This window comes from Medicago truncatula, chromosome 2 (assembly GCF_003473485.1).
Source record: "Medicago truncatula cultivar Jemalong A17 chromosome 2, MtrunA17r5.0-ANR, whole genome shotgun sequence".
Lineage (NCBI taxonomy): Eukaryota > Viridiplantae > Streptophyta > Magnoliopsida > Fabales > Fabaceae > Medicago > Medicago truncatula.
In genome coordinates, this window is record NC_053043.1 from 45605251 (window position 1) to 45626602 (window position 21352).

General features: G+C 35.6%; 1 protein-coding gene across 1 annotated transcript; it reads right to left on the bottom strand.

Moving 5' to 3' along the window:
- Positions 1-37: 37 nt before the first annotated feature.
- LOC25487801 (myosin-11) lies at positions 38-3310 on the bottom strand. Its single transcript, XM_013609807.3, has 2 exons — positions 1226-3310; positions 38-711 (listed from the first exon to the last, which is right to left on the bottom strand). The coding sequence occupies exons 1-2, from the start codon at positions 2949-2951 to the stop codon at positions 38-40; spliced, it is 2400 nt and encodes a 799-aa protein (XP_013465261.3). The 5' UTR covers positions 2952-3310.
- Positions 3311-21352: the final 18042 nt, after the last annotated feature.

The window sequence follows — 21352 nt, forward strand, 5'->3', positions numbered from 1 at the left end:
CTTCATTAAACTGACCAAAACAGCTATACAATAAGCTCTAGGAAACAAAAAAGTACACTTGAATAAATTGTTCAAAATTTGTGTATTTTATTTTCCAAGAATTAACCAACATGTTAAATTTTGCATCAAGTGTATGAAGCCAACATATCAGTTCAATTTCATGTGTATAAATGTGGTGATCCATAACACCATATGAAAGAAAAATAAGGCAAATTATAGATATCTTGCCTGATATTTTATCTGCAAAACCCATGGCCCCAAACAGCTCCACAACAATGTTGTGCTGAGAAACAAGTCCAAATAGCTTTAAAACCTCATCCTCATCGAAAGATGGAACCAGTCCATAAATTGACAGAAGGAGTAGAAAACCTAGAACCGCAACTGAATTTTCTGTGTTTTGACTTATGTTAGCTTTCATATCAAGTGCTAGCTTCATTGCTTCTTCTTTTACATGAGGTCTAATATCTGGTGAGATTTTCCTCAGTTCTTCGAGCAGAAGAATGTGGCTATCATCAATAATTGCAGCATCGTCTCCTATCTTACACTTTTTAATAATGGGGTTCTGTATTATATCCAAAACAACTTTTGATGGATCTGATGATCCTTGCAGATAACCAAGAATGTCATCATCAAACAACTCAAGCTCATCAGTTTGCTCAGATGAGAGCAACATCAAACTTCTTTCATCAATGACGGGACTTAATTGATTACCTGTGTATGATGTAACTGCATGATTAGCTGCGCATATTTTAGCTTTCTCAATATTTTATTGAAGAATCGGTAAATCAAGTTGACTATATAAACTTCATAAAATATCATATAAAATAAAAAGTGCAAAACCTCTTCCTCATATTCTGTAAGGATATTGAAATTTGAACCAGTACTGAAACTCATAAGCTTAACAATATTTGCAATATACTTAAAATTAAAATTGCGTCAGTGCAATGATCGTCACTTTACATTGACATAATATTATAAATAAACCACTAAAACGAGGAAAATATCGTGTTTAAAAGCTTCCAAATATGTGCAAGAATGAAAAAAAAAAAAAAAAAACCAAATTAGTAACAACAATGTGAGATATGAAAACTAGTGAAGATTTTCAACTTGACTAAGACATTCAACGTTAAAATGATTAAAGATGTTTTAAAAAGTTAGATAGATCAGGTAATTAAAAAGATCAACAATAATAAAAGAAACGGTTGCAATGAAAAAGAACATTTACCCAATTCTGGTTCTATTAAAGCATCATATTTTTTCTCTCTTAACTCAGGCCGCTTCAGTTTTCCATCAAATTTACATGGCATTGACTCAAAACCCTTCATGCGTCCGTCAAACTGCTTCTCTTTTGGCTTCAGCTCCTTCACGTGTGCTTTGAACTTCTTGTCTTTTGACTCTGGCTCTTTCCCTCGTCCTTCAAATTGTTTCTCTTCCGATTTGAAATCCTCCATTTGGCTTACAAAACCCTTGAGATTCTGCATTCGAGCTTTGAATTCCTCCTCTTTGGATTCAAATTCCTTTACTCGGTCTTCAAGCAGCTTTTCTTTTGTCTGGAACTCCTTCAATTGTCCTTTGAATTGCTCCTTTTCTGATTCCAGCTCCTTCACCTGGACATCAAGTTGGTTTTGTTTTGACTTAAGGTCCTTCACTTGGTCTTTGAATTGCTCCTCTTTTGAATCAAACTCTTTCACTAGACCTTTGAGTTGCTCCTCTTTCAACACTAGCTGTCTCGCTCGTCTTTCAAGTTGCCTTTCATTTGATTCCAATTCCTTCACCCGGCTATCAAAATGCTGCTTTTCATATTCAAGCTCTTTTATTTGGCCATGAAATTTCTCCAACATTGGTTCAAACTCTTTCACTTGGCTTTTGAGTTGCTTCTTTTTTGACTTGAGCTTCTTTACACGACCTTCAAAGAGCTTCTCCTTTGACTCAAGCTCCACCGCTCGTTCTATGTACCTTTTCTCTTTTAACTCAAGCTCCTTAACCTGGGCATCAAATTGCTTCTTCATTGACTCAAAGTCCTTCACTTGAGCACGTGGATCATTCTTACTTAATTGCATTATCCTAAGTAACTTTATCCTTTCCAACTCTAATCGTTCAGCTTGTTCGTCAATTAGTTTTTTCATTGTATCACACTCTTTCTCTTTGGCCTTAAGTTCCACAGAACATTGAGCAATTTTTTGGGAAAGAGCTTTGAGTTCCTGTTCCTTCCCTTCACAGACCTTATCACCGTTATCCATGACTGGACGAAGTTCTGTTTCTTTTGTCTTGAGTTCTTGCTTGCGCTCTCCAATCAAGTCATCCATCAAACAGAGCTGTGCTTGCTTTGCTGCAAAATCCTTGACGCATTCTTCAATTTTTTCCTGCATTTTCTTATGGGATTCGTTAGTTATTTCAACAAAACTCATTTCCTTTTTTATATTTCCAAGCTCTTTGGAGCGCTCCTCAATATCTCTCTTTATGGACTGCAATCTCTCCTCTTCTTCGTGTCTTTTCTTTTTGCACTCGTGAAATGATTTTTCTACCAATGCAAGTTCTTTCTTTAGCGAAGAAAGTGATTTATAATCAGATTTACCAACCGGCATTGCAAGTCTCCTCGACAAAGGAGTATCATCTTTATCTTTATGTTGATTAACATATGGTGACACCTTTGATTTCTTAACAGAAGTGTTCAAGGAACTTCTGTTATCAAATAATGGCCTCTTAACTGGCAATGACATTAAAGCAGTATTATGCCTCTTCTTAAGAGTAACATCACGGTCGGTACTCCATGTTCCAGAACTCAACATCCGGGATAACCTTTGTGACAAAGGGACATCTTCATCATCATAAGAAACTGGATTCCTCACTTCTGAAGGCCAAGTACTTTTCTCTGACGATGATGTGTGCCGCTTATCAGAACCACCACCAACACCACAGAACTTTGACTTATCAGAACCCTTAAAAGCCATTTTTCAACGGTAGCCTCACCACAGAAAAACCTGTGAAAAAAAAACAATATCTAAGCTTCCTTTAAGAAATTTCTACAAATCTAATAATTATAAAGAAAAAGATAAGTGATACTTTATTACAGTTCAAATGGTAAACAGTAAACACCAAGGAAATAGACATTTAAACATGTAGAAATCACAAACATCATGATAAAATGTCTGAGTGATACTAGTAATAAGGTTGTTTGGTGATTTCAAAGTTTAAACCCTTTCACTCACAAAATAAAACAAACATAAACACCTAGTACGTAGTAACAATGCTGCTTTTTACAGAACCAATGTTTGAGTGATACTAGTAATAAGGTTGTTGATAATCTTGTTTCGAAAATAACAACTAATAACAAACAAGTACCATTAACAGAATATATATATATATATATATTAAAAGAAAAGATAAATAAATAAAAAGTTGGTGGATGAAAAGGAAAGAACTTTGTTAAGATTTGTTTGAGTGAGACAGTGTGGTACTAGGGAGGGAGGGAGGGAGAGGGAGTGTCTGTGTGGGCCCCACAACAACCACTCTTCAAATGACAAAACTTCCTTGCCAACTTACAAAGTTCAAGTTGAATGGAGCCTTGCCTTGCTGTCCTTTTTTAAAAAAATAAATAAGTAAACCATAATCATTTTGGTATTTGCATGTGTAACGAGTATCTACAATAATCTATCAAAATTCTAAAATAATTCATATTTTGTTAGCCAAAATAATCTATGATGTTAAAATAATCCATTGATGATGACATTAAATCTTTTCATATATGAACTGGTATGACAGTAAGTATTTATAGAAATTGATATAATGATATTAATGAAATATTTTAACATAAGAGACTATTTTGACTAATATACATTCAGGACCAAAATGACTATCACCCAAAATAAATATACTGCATCTTATTCTCTTTTATTGTATTATTTTTTAACAATTTTTTTCCATTAAGTAGTCTAATGGTCAAAAATTCATCTCTTAAGATGAATGAATAAGGGTTTGAGGTTCAAATCCAATCTCTACAAATATTATGCAATGTCCTTATCAATTGAATTATCCGACGTGAACGTCATTTTTGAAATTTTAAAGTTACATTAGGTTTTATTTTTTTTAAAAAATATTACTTTTTTTTTTTGGCTTTTTGAATTACTAATATTTGTATATTGGTAAAAATATGAAAATTAGTTGTGGATGTAGGGGTGGCAAAAAAATTCGTGCCCGCGAGCATCTGTGGATAAAATCTTTCATGGGCACAGAGCGGGTAGTTAAACGGGTATTTAACTATCCGTTACTTTATGGGCATGGATACGGATTTGATGATACCCGTGCCCGCGGGTATCCATACCCGTTAATAAATCAAGTAATTTACTAAAATATCTATGTGAGTTTGGTGTCTAAAAAAAGACCTAGTTTACTCATGTCTCAAACACTAAGATTTTGGATGAATTTAGCCTTTTATTTTACTTCAAGAATTTGTATAGATTAGGTAAGAATCATGAATTTTGTATGCTTTATGATATGGTGAATTTGCATGAGATTATGTAAGATGAATTTGTTTGGATTATGAAATTAGAATGGAACTTGTTATGTATGGATGTTTAAAATTTGAAGTTTGTAGGTAATTAAAAAAATATTTTTCTTTGTACAAAAAAATTAATTAAAAAATCAATGGGTACCCGTGAATATGCGAAGGTATCTATATATCCGTGGATTACCCGTATAAAGATACCCACACGGGTATGGGGACGGACACGGGTACCATATCTATCCAACGGGGCAGGGGCGGATATCATACTACATGTACCCATGAATACCCATTAACATCCCTATGTGAATGGAGTCCCTTAACTAAACTATATACATATTCAATTATTTGTCTCTTAAATGAACTTAACATTAGTGTTTGTAAAATACGTACCAAGCCGTCTATAATTGTTGATAATTAACCCATTCCAAACGGTTAAGAGGCCAAGTGCCTCACCAATGTCCACATCAAGCATAGGAGACAACCACCTAGTTCGAGCCAGTACAAAAACTCCTTGATCATCTCTAATGCAAACCCCGACGCCTCCTACACTATCAAGGGAATTAGGGAAGGAAGCGTTGACCTTACAATTGAATTTTCGTCATTTTTGATCGACTATTTTTGCTTACTACCTTTACCCATAGATCATATATTTCTACATCGATGATAATAATAAAAAAAAGGCTTATATGTATTTGATCCTTGTAATTAGGGGTCGTTTAAAAATTGGTCCCTGTAATCGTTAATCCTGGCAATTTACCCCTACATTGTTTAATCATTTAAAATTTCGTCCCTCTCCCCACTTAATCACTGCCACGCCACATAAAATTCCAATTTTACCCCTGGGTTTCCAATTCTTTCTTCAATATTTTGTCCTCTTCTTAAGGGCAAAATTGGAATTTCATGTTTGGCAGTGATTGCCACGTCATCATATTAGTGACGTGGCAGTGATTAAGTTGGTCAAAGGATTAAATTTTAAATGATTAATGATTGCAAGGCTAGTTTGCAAGGATTAGCGAATACATGGACCAATTTTTAAACGATCCCTAATTGCAAGGATCAAATACATATTTAAGCCTAAAAAAAATGTGTTAATCCTTTGGTTTTAAGAAAAGAAATCTTGATAATCTGAAGTTCGACCGTAAATAAATAAAGTGTGAGTATGAATTATTGGACTCAAGAAATCGAAAGTAAACCCTCTTGAAATTTTCATATTGAAATCCTAAAGATTACCTTTCCCGCACAAATAACTTCATTTTTACTAATTTCTATAGTTTTCTATTTTTGAAGTTGAAGAAGTTAAATCAGTCGCAACTATTTTTTTGTTTAATTGTTGGAGTATTTCACAATGATATTATGTACTTGCCTATATTTTGTATCATTTGATTGGGTTTGATGACGAATGTTTACTTCAATTTTGTCCACTTTATATTTCTTTTCCTCTGTAAATTTAATTTGGCTGACAAAATAATAAATAAGAATCCAGGTCATAATTTACCTTCTTATTTTTGGTTAAAGAAAAAACAATAGTACAACATGGTTGATAGCACCACTAGGCACTAGCAAGCAATAGCATAGTACAAAATTTACAAATAATAAATAAAGACAATCTGGTGCACTAAAGCTCCCGCATACGCAGGATTCGAAAAGGGATCCCACCATTTGATGTATTGTACGCAGCTTTACCCTATTTTTATACAAGTGGTTGTCTGTGACCTTAAAATCACATGATAACAACTTTACCAGTTGCGCCAAGATTACTGCTCTATACAAATAATAAATATGAGTGAAAAAAAAAATACGTAAGAGAAAAAAAGGACATTATCTTCTCACTTGTCAGCCATTGCTGTTAGGTTAGGCCTAACAAAAAATTAACAAAATTTGGTTTAATTTCACAACTTTGGATTGGGTCGTACACATGCACCCTTATCAGAGAAGAGGTTACTCAGGCTATGCTTGATATATGATGTTGACCAAAGCTTGAAATGGAAAAACTATCTTTGCTTGCAGCAAACCTGCTCTGATTAATCTTTTTCTCTTAACCCACTTTTATCTTTTAATTAATTTTTTTATTATTCTATATATGGGCTGTAGGTGTAATAATGTATGTAGCCTGCACTACTATTTATCTAATGATTGATCTTAGGTTATTTGACTTCTTGATTCATTTTGAAAACAACACCGATTATTTAGTTTGAAGCTTACTCGCTGATTCTAAAATAAAAGATTTGATCCGTGTTGTTAAATGTTTTTGTTTCGGTAAATATTAATCATGTCAATAGTGGATTAAGTTTATTGTTTTATCAAATAGAGTGATTAAATTCACACATAATAAGTGTGAAAGAAATTGTGAATCCGAAATTCGCCATACCATAATTAGTGGATGTTCGACTCTTTGTCTAGTGAGTCAATTATGGGGCAGCAAGCCGGTCACTTAGATGTGGGAGCGGCCCTCACTATTTCGCCATTACAAAATAATAATAAAAAATACGTAAATCTAAATAAAAAATGTTAGTAGTGATTACTTCAAATCCACTTTGGTTTGGTTACTACACTCATCTTGCAATTAAAAAAAAATGATTACACTAAATTCTTTTATTGTTCGGTGAGCAAAATATTTTAGTATAAAAATTAATGAGTAAATAGTCAATTACCCCCATAAAATTGTAAGTTTCGTCAATTATCTCCATAAAATTAACAAAATGTCAATTACCCCCTGAAATTGCACAACGTTAATCAATTTACCCCCTCCGTCAAATTTTTCTGTTAGTAAACATGACGTTTTGTAAATACCCTCTTGAAGTTTTACACTTATGTGCAAAATATCCCCCGAACTTGAAAATTTATATATTTTTTTCTTATCCTTAACTCAAAGATATTAAAGACAAGCAATTAACAGTTAACTTTAATACTTTACATGGCTCTTTCATTCTTAAAGGTGTTTGTTATTTTAATTTTGTTTATGTTATGTCATTTGGTTGTTCAATTCTCCATAAATTATGACTTATTTAGACAGAGACACGTCAACTCACAACAAAGTAAGCTAGAGACACTCATTCCTCATGAATAATTAATTCTAACAGTTTCTTAAGATAAGTTTGAATAAAATTATTCTATCTTAAAAATTGAACTAAACATGCATTTTGCTAAAGTAATATGAAGTTATTAATTATGCGTTATTTTTAGAGGATATATTCTTATTTTAAGCTTAAATATTAAAGTTAACCGTTAATTATTTGTCTTTAATATCTTTTGAATCAAGATAAGAAAAAAAACATATAAATTTTTAAGTTTGGGGGGCATTTTGCACATAAGTGCAAAACTTCAGGGGAGTATTTGCAAAACTTCATGTTCACTGATAGAAGAATTTGACGGAGGGGGTAAATTGATTAACGTTGTGCAATTTCAGAGAGATAATTGACGTTTTGTTAATTTCAAAGGGATAATTGACGAAACTTATAATTTTAGGGGTAATTGACTATTTACTCAAAAATTAATCTAAAAGTAACATTGCGTGAAATCATTGTACACAAACAATTTTCATATCATGATAACATAAATTTTATTGTATTCCTTTTTAAGAAAAACATAGATTTTACAAGTGTTAATTAGTGAGGAAAAATATTTCTCTCCAATGCCATTATTTCTGTCATTGGTCATGCTAGAAAGCATCAATGCTAGAAAACTTTAAATTGTTCGTTCAATTGCTTGAAAATATCAAATTCTAGATTGTTTAAAATTTCTCACATATATCGCAAAGGAAACACTTGAAAATTGAAATGGTCTTCTCTTTGCACACTTGAAATATGAAAGAGCACTAACAAGATTTAGCTTTGAAAATTTGATTTTTCTCATCACATAAAAAGATTATATTTCTTATTGCTAAAGGAGGTAGAGTGACCATGTAGTTTAAAAGTATATACACTCCCATGTTGGAGAAAGTTTTGACACCAAATCCAACATAGAAAAGGGAGGGAGAACAAATTGAGTTCCACAGCAAATTGAGATCAAACTCTAGAAGGTTTTGTCAATTTTACTATTAAAAAACACACGGTTGGGGGATCAATGCATATTAAAATGGTTTACCACGATTTAATTTCTGAAACACAGAATTTATTCATTCTGAAATAAAATTTCAAAATCCTTTTACTTATGTTCTAAAAATTAGGTAGTGTTTGGCCCGACTTATTTTTGACTTTTCTACATTATAAAAGAAGAAGTTGGGTCAAACATATTTCTTGAGAAGCACTTGATATAAAAAGTTGCTTATTTTTTGTGTGTAAAATACACAAATAAATGACTTTTGTTAAAGTTGTTGAAACCTACTTCTAAGAATTCTCGATAACTTTTTTCTAAGATTTCCCCTTCGAATCCCACTGAGCACATTTTATATTTCATTTTATTTGATTTCTTACGGCATGCATGTGGTCTACAATTGCTGTTTTTTGTTTGTTTTTACCATTTTTTTAATTGCTATAATTTGTTTAGGTTAAAAAATGGTCATCTTTTATTAATGGTATTAACAAATTAGTTATACAATTTTTCTTCAAAAAAAAATTAGTGATACAAATTACTATATAAATGGGCACTTTTTATTGACAATGGTATACTATTTTTTTTTAAAGGAATGGTATATTATTTATGACGTGCTCTTTTAAACAAATATTGTGATGTAAATTCATAGGTCCATGATGTATAAATTTTTATAAATCTTTTTTTTTGACAAAGAATTTTTATAAATCTTATTCACCTCTTTATATATAAAATTTTTATAATTTTTTATTCATTTTCCCCTAAAATAAATGTTTGTTTCATTTTAAAAATATTTATTTATTTATCATAATTTATTATGAAATATGAACTTTCTTAAAATAATTCATTTTGTTTAAAAATATTATCAAACACTTTAACATAAAATAGATTTTGAAATAAAAAGAAAAATTTACCAAACAACTTAAACTTAATTTCTAAAGCTCATATTTTTAACTTTAAGTTTAAAGTAACTTTTATGTCTCAAAAAAGTTGGGCCAAACGCAGTCAAATAAAGGGAGTTGTAAGTTGTAACCTCAAACCTCAACAGACATTTCAAATCTCCCCGGAGCAGTTGAAAAATGACTACATGTAAAACATTTCTACATATCATACTCAAGCCTTTGATAAATTTATAGACCAAAAAAAAAAGGCAAAATACAAGAAAGAAAGAAAGAACAGGCATCAACAAAATTGAGATAACACTGTTTGATAATCTTCTCTTGAGAGAATCCTGTTACTTCATTTGCACGTTGAGCATCTGGAGGATGGTCCTGATTTCACATTTAACACATTAATTTATAACCAACATGCAGGTGCATGAACATGGAATAAATTTATAAAATAGAATTAGCATAAGATGAAAAAAGAACCTTGATTTCAATGGAGTCCATTTTCTTGAATGCAAGAGATTGGTGGTTTGATTTTTGTTGGCATTAAATAAGCTCGAATGAATCTAGCAGCTTCAGTCTTTTGTTCCTGCATGATAAGTTTCTGAACAAAATCTGCAAGGTACAACAAAATTTCACTTCATCAAACCTAATGAGTTATTATGCCATCAAGTCGGTTCAAATTAACTAAAACTAAGATTGGACTGAATAATGATATCTAAAAATTAATAAGAAAAGAGAACATCTCAAACCATTTAAAAATCGAACATATAACATATAAAGACTAAAGATTTGTGAAGCAGAGAACACCTCAAACCATTTAACACCCTCTTAAATCATCATCCATGACGAATTGTAGAATGTTTGTATGTGATAAGACATGCATATGCAAAAAAAATAAATCAAATGCCTAATTAAAATACTATTATGGTACTTTTAAAAGCTATGAACAACGTTTGAACAAGGGTCCAGTATTATAGTAGATGACTTGTAATGTGTTTGAATGGTGTCTAAGGTGTGTGAAAGCAAAGAAAGAAATTGTGGTACTCGTTTGAGTTGTCTGACACGGGAACGGGCCTAATCCTAAGAGTCTCGATGCTTCATAGATAAAAAATGATATACTAATTTAAAGTCTATTTCATTTTCCAAGCATTAGCCAAGATACCAAATTTCTCTTAACAAATGAGACAGAACAGTTGGCAGAAATAAAATGAAACCTTTGCATCTAGTGCATCAAGCCAATTATATATCAGATCAATTTCCTACCACCAGAAAATATCTTAATCTTAGTATAGTTGTATTTATATATTAACACATTTGATGTAACATACACTTCAAATATGAAGTGAGAAGAAAATAAGTAATAAGTAGAGTGTTTGAAACAAAACATTTCTCAAACGAACATACCGGAAGCTTTATCTGCAAAACCAAGAGTTCCAAACAGCTCTACAGCTATCTCGTGCTGAGCAGCAAAACCAAAAAGCTTGAAAACTTCATCTTCATCGAAAGAAGTAGCCAATAGAAAACCCAACGTCAAAACAAAAAATTTAGTCAAAGAATCTCCGTATAAAAAAATATACACAAATGAATCTAAATAGTTAAATATTTTTCTAGTCTAAATACATTTGACGTTCTAAATCCAATTAGTTACGAAAAATTAAATATCATTGTTGTGTAATTCAATGTCTCAAAAACTCTAAGAACCACTCTTACAAACTGATTCAAATTAAAACCGTAAATCGCTTGAAAAGACTGAAAAACACTAAACCAAATATATTTTTTAATTTGTTTGGATGTCCTTGTTTAAAAACTGCTCGGATCTGATTTTAGGTTGATTTTTCAAGATTGAACCAAACCGAACCAAATCATATAGATACATGTTAATGCCTAAATATTTTTTTTATTAGTATTTCTATTAGTAAGTGTTAATGGAGCAAGAATTTTGCCAAGGTTCGGCCGAATGTCCTCAAGTGTAATTCCCTTTGCTTGAAGCGACTTGTTCTAAGGGAGGAACTTTGTCTCTCATATGTGGGTTCCATAACTTCTCCAGTAGAATGTTAAGTATGACTATTTTTGGATTATTTAAGCTAAAATACGAAATGCATAAAAAATAAAGATAGAGGCGGAAAGATGAAAATGTAAAATAACCTTGTTTGATTGATTGGATTTGTCAAATATAGTGTATGAAGTGAGTATTTATAGATTTTTTTTTGCCAATTATGTACGTTCAAAGTGCAACCTAGGGGGATGAGGTTGGGTGGGTGTTAATTAAGTTTTGTGACGTTTTTGGTTATTTTAGAGAGATTAGCGTTGTTATTCTGTTTCTGGAAAGTTATGATGAATGTATGAAGGAAATGCAAAAAAAAAAAAAAAAAAAAAAAAGACTGATGGTAAGAGAAAATGAACACAAGCACTTATAGTGGTTCCCCTTCTAACCTAATGGTACATTCACTCCCTCTACACCATGTGAAGGAATTTACTATGATAGAATCTTCGTTACAAGCAACCTTACCCCAATGCCCCCTAACAATCTTTCTATACAAACCAAGATAGCACCCCACTATCTCTATAACAAGAATATTCACCAAACCCTAGGATGAAATTCTCACAAACAAACAAGATAGCACCCAAATATCTTTAACAATAATTCTCACCAAACAATGATAAGAATTTTACAGAGAAGTAATGAAGAAATAATTGTATGGATATATCATATCTGTTATCATGGTTTTTGGGTGCCTGATAAGTGCTAGAAAGTTGTATTTTAAGTGATATATTTTAGGCACTTTTGTTACTTGTTTTGCAAGTTATTGAGGGAAAAGCCGAGAAATAAGTGATTATTGCCCTTTTACGCTTTATCTATCTTACTTCACCCATTTGTGCAGGATTCGAACTCAAGACATCAAGCAAAGAGAAGAAAATGGAGAAGAGTACAAAAAGGTAGAAAAATGAGATCACTCGCCTCCAACTCGCCATGGCAAGCATCAAAGGCGAGCAATTCCAGTAAGCATCAAAGATCTTTCGCCACCAACTCGCAATGGCGAGTGGAAGGCGAGAACACTCGCCATGGCGAGTGGAATGACTCGCGAGGCGAGTAGGGCGGTTTAGCCTCTCACAGCTGACGTGGCACAAACCCAATGGCGAAGGAACCTCAACTCGCCATGGCGAATGAATGAGCTCGCGAGGCGAGTTGATGCAGAGTCAGAATTGTATAAATAGCCCACTCAACCATTTCATTGATATATAGTTTTTTTTTACTTAGTTTTTCTCTGAGTTTTTCACTTGGAATATTTCTAGAGAGAGAGATAGGGCTTGTTCTTCATAGGGTGAGAGTGATAGAGAGTGGATTCTTCATTCTTTGTTGAGAAATCACAAGTTGTAAATGAATCTTTCTCCTTCAATTCATTCTTGCAAGGCTTCCATGACAATGAGTAGCTAAATCTCCTTTGTTGGGATTAGAGGTACTTGATCTTAGCTTAACATGTAATCTTTTGATCTATAAATATATGGTTCTAGCATTTGATTTGATATTGATGTTATTCTTGCACTTTAATCTTTATCTTTGATTTAATTGTGATTGAGAAATACTTTTGAATCTAGGTTTAGAATAATCATCTATCAAAACATAGGTTCTAGACATGGAATCGATGTTTTGATAATCACTTTGTGTATCCAAACCTAAAGCTTTCTTAGCATTCAATAGATCGAGAAATCATCGATTGGACGATAAGATCGACTCTTGAATCATTCAATAGTTTGAGACATCGACGATTGAATGATACAATTGATTTCACAATATTGTTTGGACACGAATAGTGTTGTCGAGGGATACGTGATAATATCAAAGAAAAGCTAGAATCCATGTATGATCATTAGGTTACGTGCGACGCTTGATCAAGGAACTCTAATCCTAACAAGTTTCACGCCCTATTAATCTCAATTTTATCGTTTGCAAATGAGTTACTAAAACAAACAACCAATTATCTTTTCAACTTGGAATGGTATTTGGTGTCGAACGGTCCGCGATATCGCACTAGTCCCTGAGGAGACGATATAAATACTTACAATTGTTTGATGAAAAAAATACTACATCAAAATGGCGCCGCTGCCGGGGACTGGCGTTTAGATATCGTAGATATTGCGACTAATTTATCATTTTAAGACAATTTTGCACTTATTCATTCTGTATATATCATATCATTCATTTATTATCCTTTTTGTTGCTAACTTTCTCTGGTTAGATCTTTGAACCCTTGTATGCGAGGTACAGTTCCAGCAAAAGATTTGAGATACGATCCTGAGATCGAAAGAACGGCCCGTAAAAACAACAGTAGAACAAGAAGGGAGAAGAGACAAGCCAGACAGGCACAACAAGAAGGAACCTCAAACTTCAATCCTTCACTAACCACCATATTTGAAGAAGAAACAATGGCTGGAAATGGAAACAATCAAGGCGTTCCGGAAGGTAATCAAAGTGTGATGCCTTGCTGGACAAGTCCAAGACGTTTAGCACATCTTGGAAAGGAAAAAGAGAAACAAGTAGAACTAAAGTCCGGAACTATACAACTTGTTTCAAATCATCCTTTTGCCGGGCTAGATCATGAAGATCCTTATCAACATCTCTCGGTGTTCTATGCTCTCGCAAATAGTCTTGGTGCGTCCGAAGATGAAGAAGAAGCAGGGTTCTTAAGGTTGTTCCAACACTCACTCATCGGCAAAGCTCGAGAGTGGTATCTTGATCAATCACCGGACGTTTTGAAAGATTGGAATGCATTGGAGAAAGCGTTTCAAGAGAGATTCTTTCCCGATCATAAACATATGGACACTAAAACCGCAATTGCCATGTTCGCTCAAGGTGCCGATGAATCTTTATGTGATGCATGGGAGCGTTACAAGTTATTATTGAGGAAATGTCCAAAGCATGGATTTGACGATGCAACTCAAATCCATATGTTCCGTGGAGGGTTACAACCGGAGCCGAAACTAATTCTAGATGCAGCTGCACATGGTTCATTGATGGCTTTAAGTCCTAGAGAAGCTGTAGACATCATCAACAAAATGTCACTCAACGACCGAGCAGCCAAACACAACCGAAGCGGTACACAAAGAAAGTCCGGAATTCTCGAGTTAGGTTCAAATGATGCAAACCTTGCTCAAACCAAGCTATTGACTCAACAAATGGAAGAAATGATGAAGCAAATGAAGGAGATGCCCAAACTTGTCAAAGAACAAATTCAAAAAGAACAAAGGCATCAACAAGTCCATTTTTGTGAAATGTGTTCCGGAGACCATCCAACGGGTTATTGTCCACCACAACTCGAAGAAGAAGTAAACTATGTGGGCAATCAACAAAGGCAGGGACAATTTCAGGGTCAATATTCAGGAAATGCAAATCAACAACGGTTTCCGAACAATAACAACTTTCAAAGAGGTAACAACTTCGGACAACCGTGGAAATCTAATGCCGGACCTTCAAATCAACAGCCATTCAACAACAACTTCCAACAATACCCGCCTCAACAAGACCGAACACAAAAGATCGAAGACACCCTCAACCAATTCATGCAACTAACCATGGCCAACCAACAAAACAACACCGCATCCATAAAGAATCTTGAGACTCAAATGGGCCAACAAGCTCAACATTTGAGTCAAATTTCACAAATATTGGCCAACCAACAAGGAGGGAGCTTCACAGCAAATACTCAAAACAATCCCAACAATGGTAAGAATGAACAATGTAAAGCAATTACCACAAGAAGCGGCAAGGAGATTGGGAAAGGGATTGGTGATAATTTAGAGGTGGAGAGACAAGTTGTTGACAATAAAGAGGAAGTGGAGAGTGAGAAGGAAGAGGTAGATGTACATAGTGATGCGGAAGATGTAGATAATAGAGGTGTAGTCGAAAAAGAACAAAAAAATGAGATAAAAGAAAAAAATCAAAAAAAGAAAGAAGTACTAGTTGAAAAGGATGTGGAGAAGGACAAAAAGAAAGAAGTCGGAAAGAATGTGCCGGCTCATAAGCTTCCATATCCTAAAGCTCAATCAAAGAAGGACTTGGAAAAACATTTCAAGAGATTCCTTGATATTTTCAAGCGATTGGAGATCAACATTCCTTTTTCCGAAGCTCTTGAACAAATGCCAACTTATGCCAAGTTCATGAAGGAGATCTTGTCCAAGAAGCATCGCTACAAAGAGGATGAAACAATTCAACTAGATGCAAATTGTAGCGCAATCATCCAAAGACGTTTGCCAAAGAAAGAAAAAGATCCCGGAAGAGTAACATTGCCGGTAGCTATTGGAAAGGTCAATGTCGGTAAAGCTTTAATTGATCTAGGCTCAAGTATTAATCTTATTCCATACTCGGTTGTTAAACGAGTTGGTGGCCTAGATATGAAGTTAACAAGGATGACTTTACAACTAGCCGACAAGTCCGTGGCACGACCAATGGGAATTGCCGAAGATGTCTTAGTTAAAGTGGATAAATTTGTGTTTCCCGTTGACTTTGTGGTCATGGACATAGAAGAGGACGATGATGTGCCGCTAATTCTTGGTAGAACATTCATGCTTGCCGCACGAATGATGATAGACTATGATGATGGATTGATGAAGGTGCGGCTTGACGATGAAGAAATCAACTTCAATCTCCATAGTGCAATGAAGCACTCCAAAGACAAAGGAGCTTGTTTCAAGGTGGATGCAATGGATGAAGTCATCATGGAAACAAGGAAACAATTGCATAAACCTACAGCCCTTGAAAGAGTGCTCACCGACGCACTTAGTGTCCTTAGTGCGGAGGAGGAAAAGGAGATAGAAGAATGCTTGAAAGAGTTGGAAACTTTGAAGGAAATTCCTCCAAAGAAAGCAAAAGTGGAGGAGTTGAAAGAGGAAGAAAAGGTTGAAGAATCAAAGAATGAATTGAAAGTCTTGCCGTCACATCTTAAATATGTGTTCCTTGAAGAAGACGGCACTAAACCGGTCATTATTAGCAACTCTTTATCAAGCAATGAAGAAGACAAGTTGATTGAAGTTCTTAAGCAACATAAAGAAGCGATAGGTTGGAAGTTGTCGGATCTCAAAGGCATAAGCCCCTCCTATTGTATGCATAAGATCAACATGGAAGAGAACTTCAAACCGGTGGCCCAACCTCAACGCCGGTTAAATCCAACAATGAAAGAGGTAGTCCGCAAGGAGGTGGTTAAGTTGCTTGAAGCCGGTATGATCTATCCAATCTCGGATAGTGCATGGGTAAGTCCGGTGCAAGTAGTGCCGAAGAAGGGTGGCATGACGGTAGTCAAAAATGAGAAGAATGAGCTCATTCCTACAAGAACCGTCACCGGGTGGCGGATGTGTATTGATTACCGAAGACTTAACCAAGCTACAAGGAAAGATCATTTCCCATTGCCTTTCATGGACCAAATGCTTGAACGCCTTTCCGGTCAAGCTTTTTATTGTTTCCTTGATGGCTATTCGGGCTACAACCAAATCACAGTCAATCCGGAAGATCATGAGAAGACGGCTTTTACATGTCCTTTTGGAATCTTCGCTTATAGAAGAATGCCGTTCGGTTTATGCAATGCGCCTGCAACATTCCAAAGATGTATGCAAGCGATATTCTCCGACTTGATTGAGAAGAGTATTGAGGTATTCATGGATGATTTCTCTGTTTTTGGATCATCCTATGATGTTTGCTTGAACAACTTGGACACCGTGCTGAAGCGGTGTAAAGAAACCAATCTTGTGCTTAATTGGGAAAAATGTCATTTCATGGTGACCGAGGGCATTGTTCTTGGTCACAAGATTTCATCAAGAGGCATTGAAGTTGACAAGGCGAAGATTGATGTAATCGGAAAGCTCCCACCACCGGTGAATGTCAAAGGGGTCCGTAGCTTTCTTGGTCATGCCGGGTTTTACCGGAGATTTATCAAAGATTTCTCAAAGATAGCAAAGCCATTGAGCAATTTGCTCAACAAAGATAAGTCTTTTCTTTTTGATAATGATTGTTTGAATGCATTTGAAACTTTGAAGGAGCGGTTGACCTCCGCACCAATAATCACAGCTCCAAATTGGAATTTAAACTTTGAATTAATGTGTGATGCTAGTGATTATGCTGTTGGTGCCGTACTAGGTCAACGAAAGAACAAAGTTTTCCATGCTATACATTATGCGAGTAAAGTTTTAAATGAGGCACAAATTAATTATGCTACCACCGAGAAAGAGTTACTCGCAATTGTATATGCATTGGAAAAGTTTCGTTCATACCTCGTAGGTTCAAAAATTGTTGTGTACACTGACCATGCAGCTATCAAGTATCTTCTCACTAAGTCCGACTCAAAACCAAGGCTCATCCGATGGATGTTGCTACTACAAGAGTTTGACTTAGAGATAAAAGATAAAAAAGGAACAGAGAATCTTGTAGCTGATCATCTTTCAAGGCTCATGAACGAAGAGGTAACAAAGAATGAACCGGAAGTTCTCGAAGAATTCCCGGATGAAAAGTTGCTAGCTATTAAAGAAAGACCATGGTTTGCCGACATGGCAAACTATAAAGCAACCGAATTCATTCCTGAAGATTACACTTGGCAACAACGCAAGAGGTTCCTCCATGAAGCGAATCACTATGTATGGGACGAACCATACTTGTTTAAAATTGGAGCAGATAACCTCTTGCGTAGGTGTGTTGATAAGGAAGAAGCAAAGAAAATATTGTGGCAATGCCACAATTCTCCTTATGGAGGACACTTCAATGGGGAAAGGACCGCCACAAAAGTGCTTCAATCCGGTTTCTATTGGCCGACACTTTTCAAAGATGCCTACACTCATTGCAAGTTTTGCGATGAATGTCAAAGAACCGGATCAATATCAAAGCGAAATGAGATGCCCTTACAAAGTATTCTTGAAGTGGAGGTATTTGATTGTTGGGGTATTGATTTTGTTGGCCCGTTCCCATCATCATACTCAAATGAATACATCTTGGTAGCTGTAGACTATGTCTCCAAGTGGGTGGAAGCCGTCGCATCGCCAAAAGCCGACAGCAAGACGGTGGTAAAGTTCCTTAAAAAGAATATCTTCACCCGATTTGGAACACCAAGAGTTTTAATAAGTGATGGAGGGTCCCATTTCTGCAACACACAGCTTGCTAAGGCATTAGACCACTATGGTGTGAAACACAAGGTAGCATCGCCATACCATCCTCAAACCAACGGCCAAGCCGAGGTTTCAAACCGAGAAGTGAAAAGAATTCTTGAAAAAACAGTTTCAACATCTCGGAAAGATTGGTCGACGAAGCTTGATGAAGCCTTGTGGGCTTATAGGACAGCATACAAGTCTCCTATAGGTCTCACACCATTTCAAATGGTCTATGGAAAAGCATGTCATTTACCGGTAGAGCTCGAACACAAAGCTTTTTGGGCACTCAAATTTCTGAACTTCGATCAAGAGAAAGCCGGTGAAAGACGGAAAATTCAAATGCATCAACTTGAGGAAATGAGGAACAAAGCCTATGAATCCTCAAGATTGTATAAAGAAAAAATCAAGAAATACCATGACAAAAGGATTATGCAGAGAAACTTTATGCCTGGACAGATGGTGCTGCTGTTCAATTCAAGATTACGACTCTTTCCGGGCAAGTTAAAGTCTAAATGGTCCGGACCTTTCATGGTTAAAGAAGTAAAACCATATGGTGCAGTAGAGCTTGAAGATCCAGTTACCAAAGCTAGCTGGACTGTGAATGGGCAGAGACTCAAGCCCTATTTTGGAGGTGAGATTGATCGGCTTACGTCGACAATTTCACTTGACAATCCGTGAACTTAATGAAAAAGGCGTCAAGCTAATGACGATAAACTAGCGCTTGTTGGGAGGCACCCCAATTTTGTAAGTATATTTACAGTTTTAATGCATATTAGGTGTAGGAGTCATGTGCATACCAAAATCAATCAAAAATCAGAAGCCAAAAGAAAGCAAAGTCTGAACTGTCATTACTCGCGAGGCGAGTACAACTAGTCGCCATGGCGAGTAAACTGTCCTTTGACTGCGTTGACTACCAATTCACTCGCCATTGCGAGTAAATCCGCTCGCGAGGCGCGCAATAGCAGTTCTGACAGTTACGGTTTTCAAAGCCACTAACTCCCTCATTTACTTCACTTAACCACCCATTACCAACTTTCCTTTATCATTTTCGTTTTTCTTTCTCTCTCATCAAACCATTCAAAAAAAAAAAAATTTCTCTCAAAGACAAACATTAACCCTAAGCATCAACACTACCCTTTTTCAATTCATCAAGTCAATCCAAGTCAAGCTTATTGCATAATCTTCTCTGCACTTGCATTTCACTTGACTCAGGTTCGTAATTCAATTATTCACTGTTTTTGAAGCTTTATTGTATGAACCCTAGGGTAGAAGATTTTGCTGTGTACTAAATCTGTAAAAATGGCACCCACATGACTGAGATGAAACAAAATCATGCATGAATTCGTAATGTCCTTCATTCATATTCACATCTTTTGATAAACCCTTTTGTAAAAAGTTCAATAAAATGGGTTTTTGTGGAACAAATTCGATTTTTCACCAAATGCATGATTTAGTTCATCTTACTGTCATCATCAGGGTCGCAATGGTCATAATTAGGGTTAGGAATCACAAAACTGGAACAACTTTTGAAAAAGGGTCGTTTTTGCCATTTTCTGGGCAACTCGCCATGGCGAGATTCATCACTCGCCATGGCGAGTATTCATCTGGAAACCCAGAATTTTTTCTCAACTCGCCATGGCGAGTTCAATTGCTCGCGAGGCGAGTTGCATCAGAACCTGAATTTTTTTTTTTTTTTTTTTTTTTTTGTGAAACAAGCCTCTGACACTCCAATTGCTCTTTATTGTTTCCATACTGATGTTTAATTATCTATTCTGTTGTGTATGGTATTTCCTGGTTGTGTTTGCAGGTATGGCTCCTAAGAAACCCGTGAATACCGGCAAAAGGAAGAAAGGTGAAACATCCACATCTCAACCCGCACCTAGAAACCAACCATTTGACCGAGAGAGATTTAAATCTCGTTACCACCAAGACAGATACAGGGAGTTGCTTAAACAGAGCATGTGGCCTGAGAAAGTGTTCAACATAAACCCTCAAGGACCCTACCAAGACCTCTTGAAGCTTTTAACTGACCAAGGGTGGGGAAGACTGCTCCAACCTATCACCGCAATCAATGCTGAGCTCGTGCGTGAATTTTACGCCAATGCTCTTCCTGAAAACCTCACCGATCCATTTGTCTATGAAACCTTTGTGAGAGGTCGCACCATCCGCTTCGATCGCGAAGCTATTAACATCTATCTCGGTAACAGCTTTCCACTAAGTGATGAGGATGAGATGGATGAATTCCATGACAACCAAAATCGAGGCACCTTTAACATTGAGCCAATGAGAGAAACAATCAAAAGGGCTATCTTACTAGAGGGTGAAACTTATGACGTGAGTAATGCTGGAAGACATCACAGAGCACAATATAAACTCATGAACAAAACTTGCAAATTCATCCTAAAGTTTATCCTTCACAATGTCAGACCTAACAGCCACTTGTCCGATTGCACTGTGGATGTATGCCCACTCATATACTACATTCTCAAGGGCTTCAAGGTTGACATAGCCCGCACATTAGCATGGGAGTTAAGGCTGGTCACCCTTCAAGGAAAAAGTGAGCCAAAAACCCGCCTAGCTTTTCCTGGACTCATCATGGGCTTGATTAAAGATTCACGAATGAAGTTGCCCATCGCTGTACATGAGGAACTCCGGAACCCCGTTGATGATGACTTCATCAGACGTTACATCATGAGTGACCCAAAGCCGGAAAAAGGAAAACAAACCTCATCTTCTCAGGCACATCATCCACAATCAGGGTCCGAACCATTTCAGATGCCAACCACAACTGCCTTTGACTTTG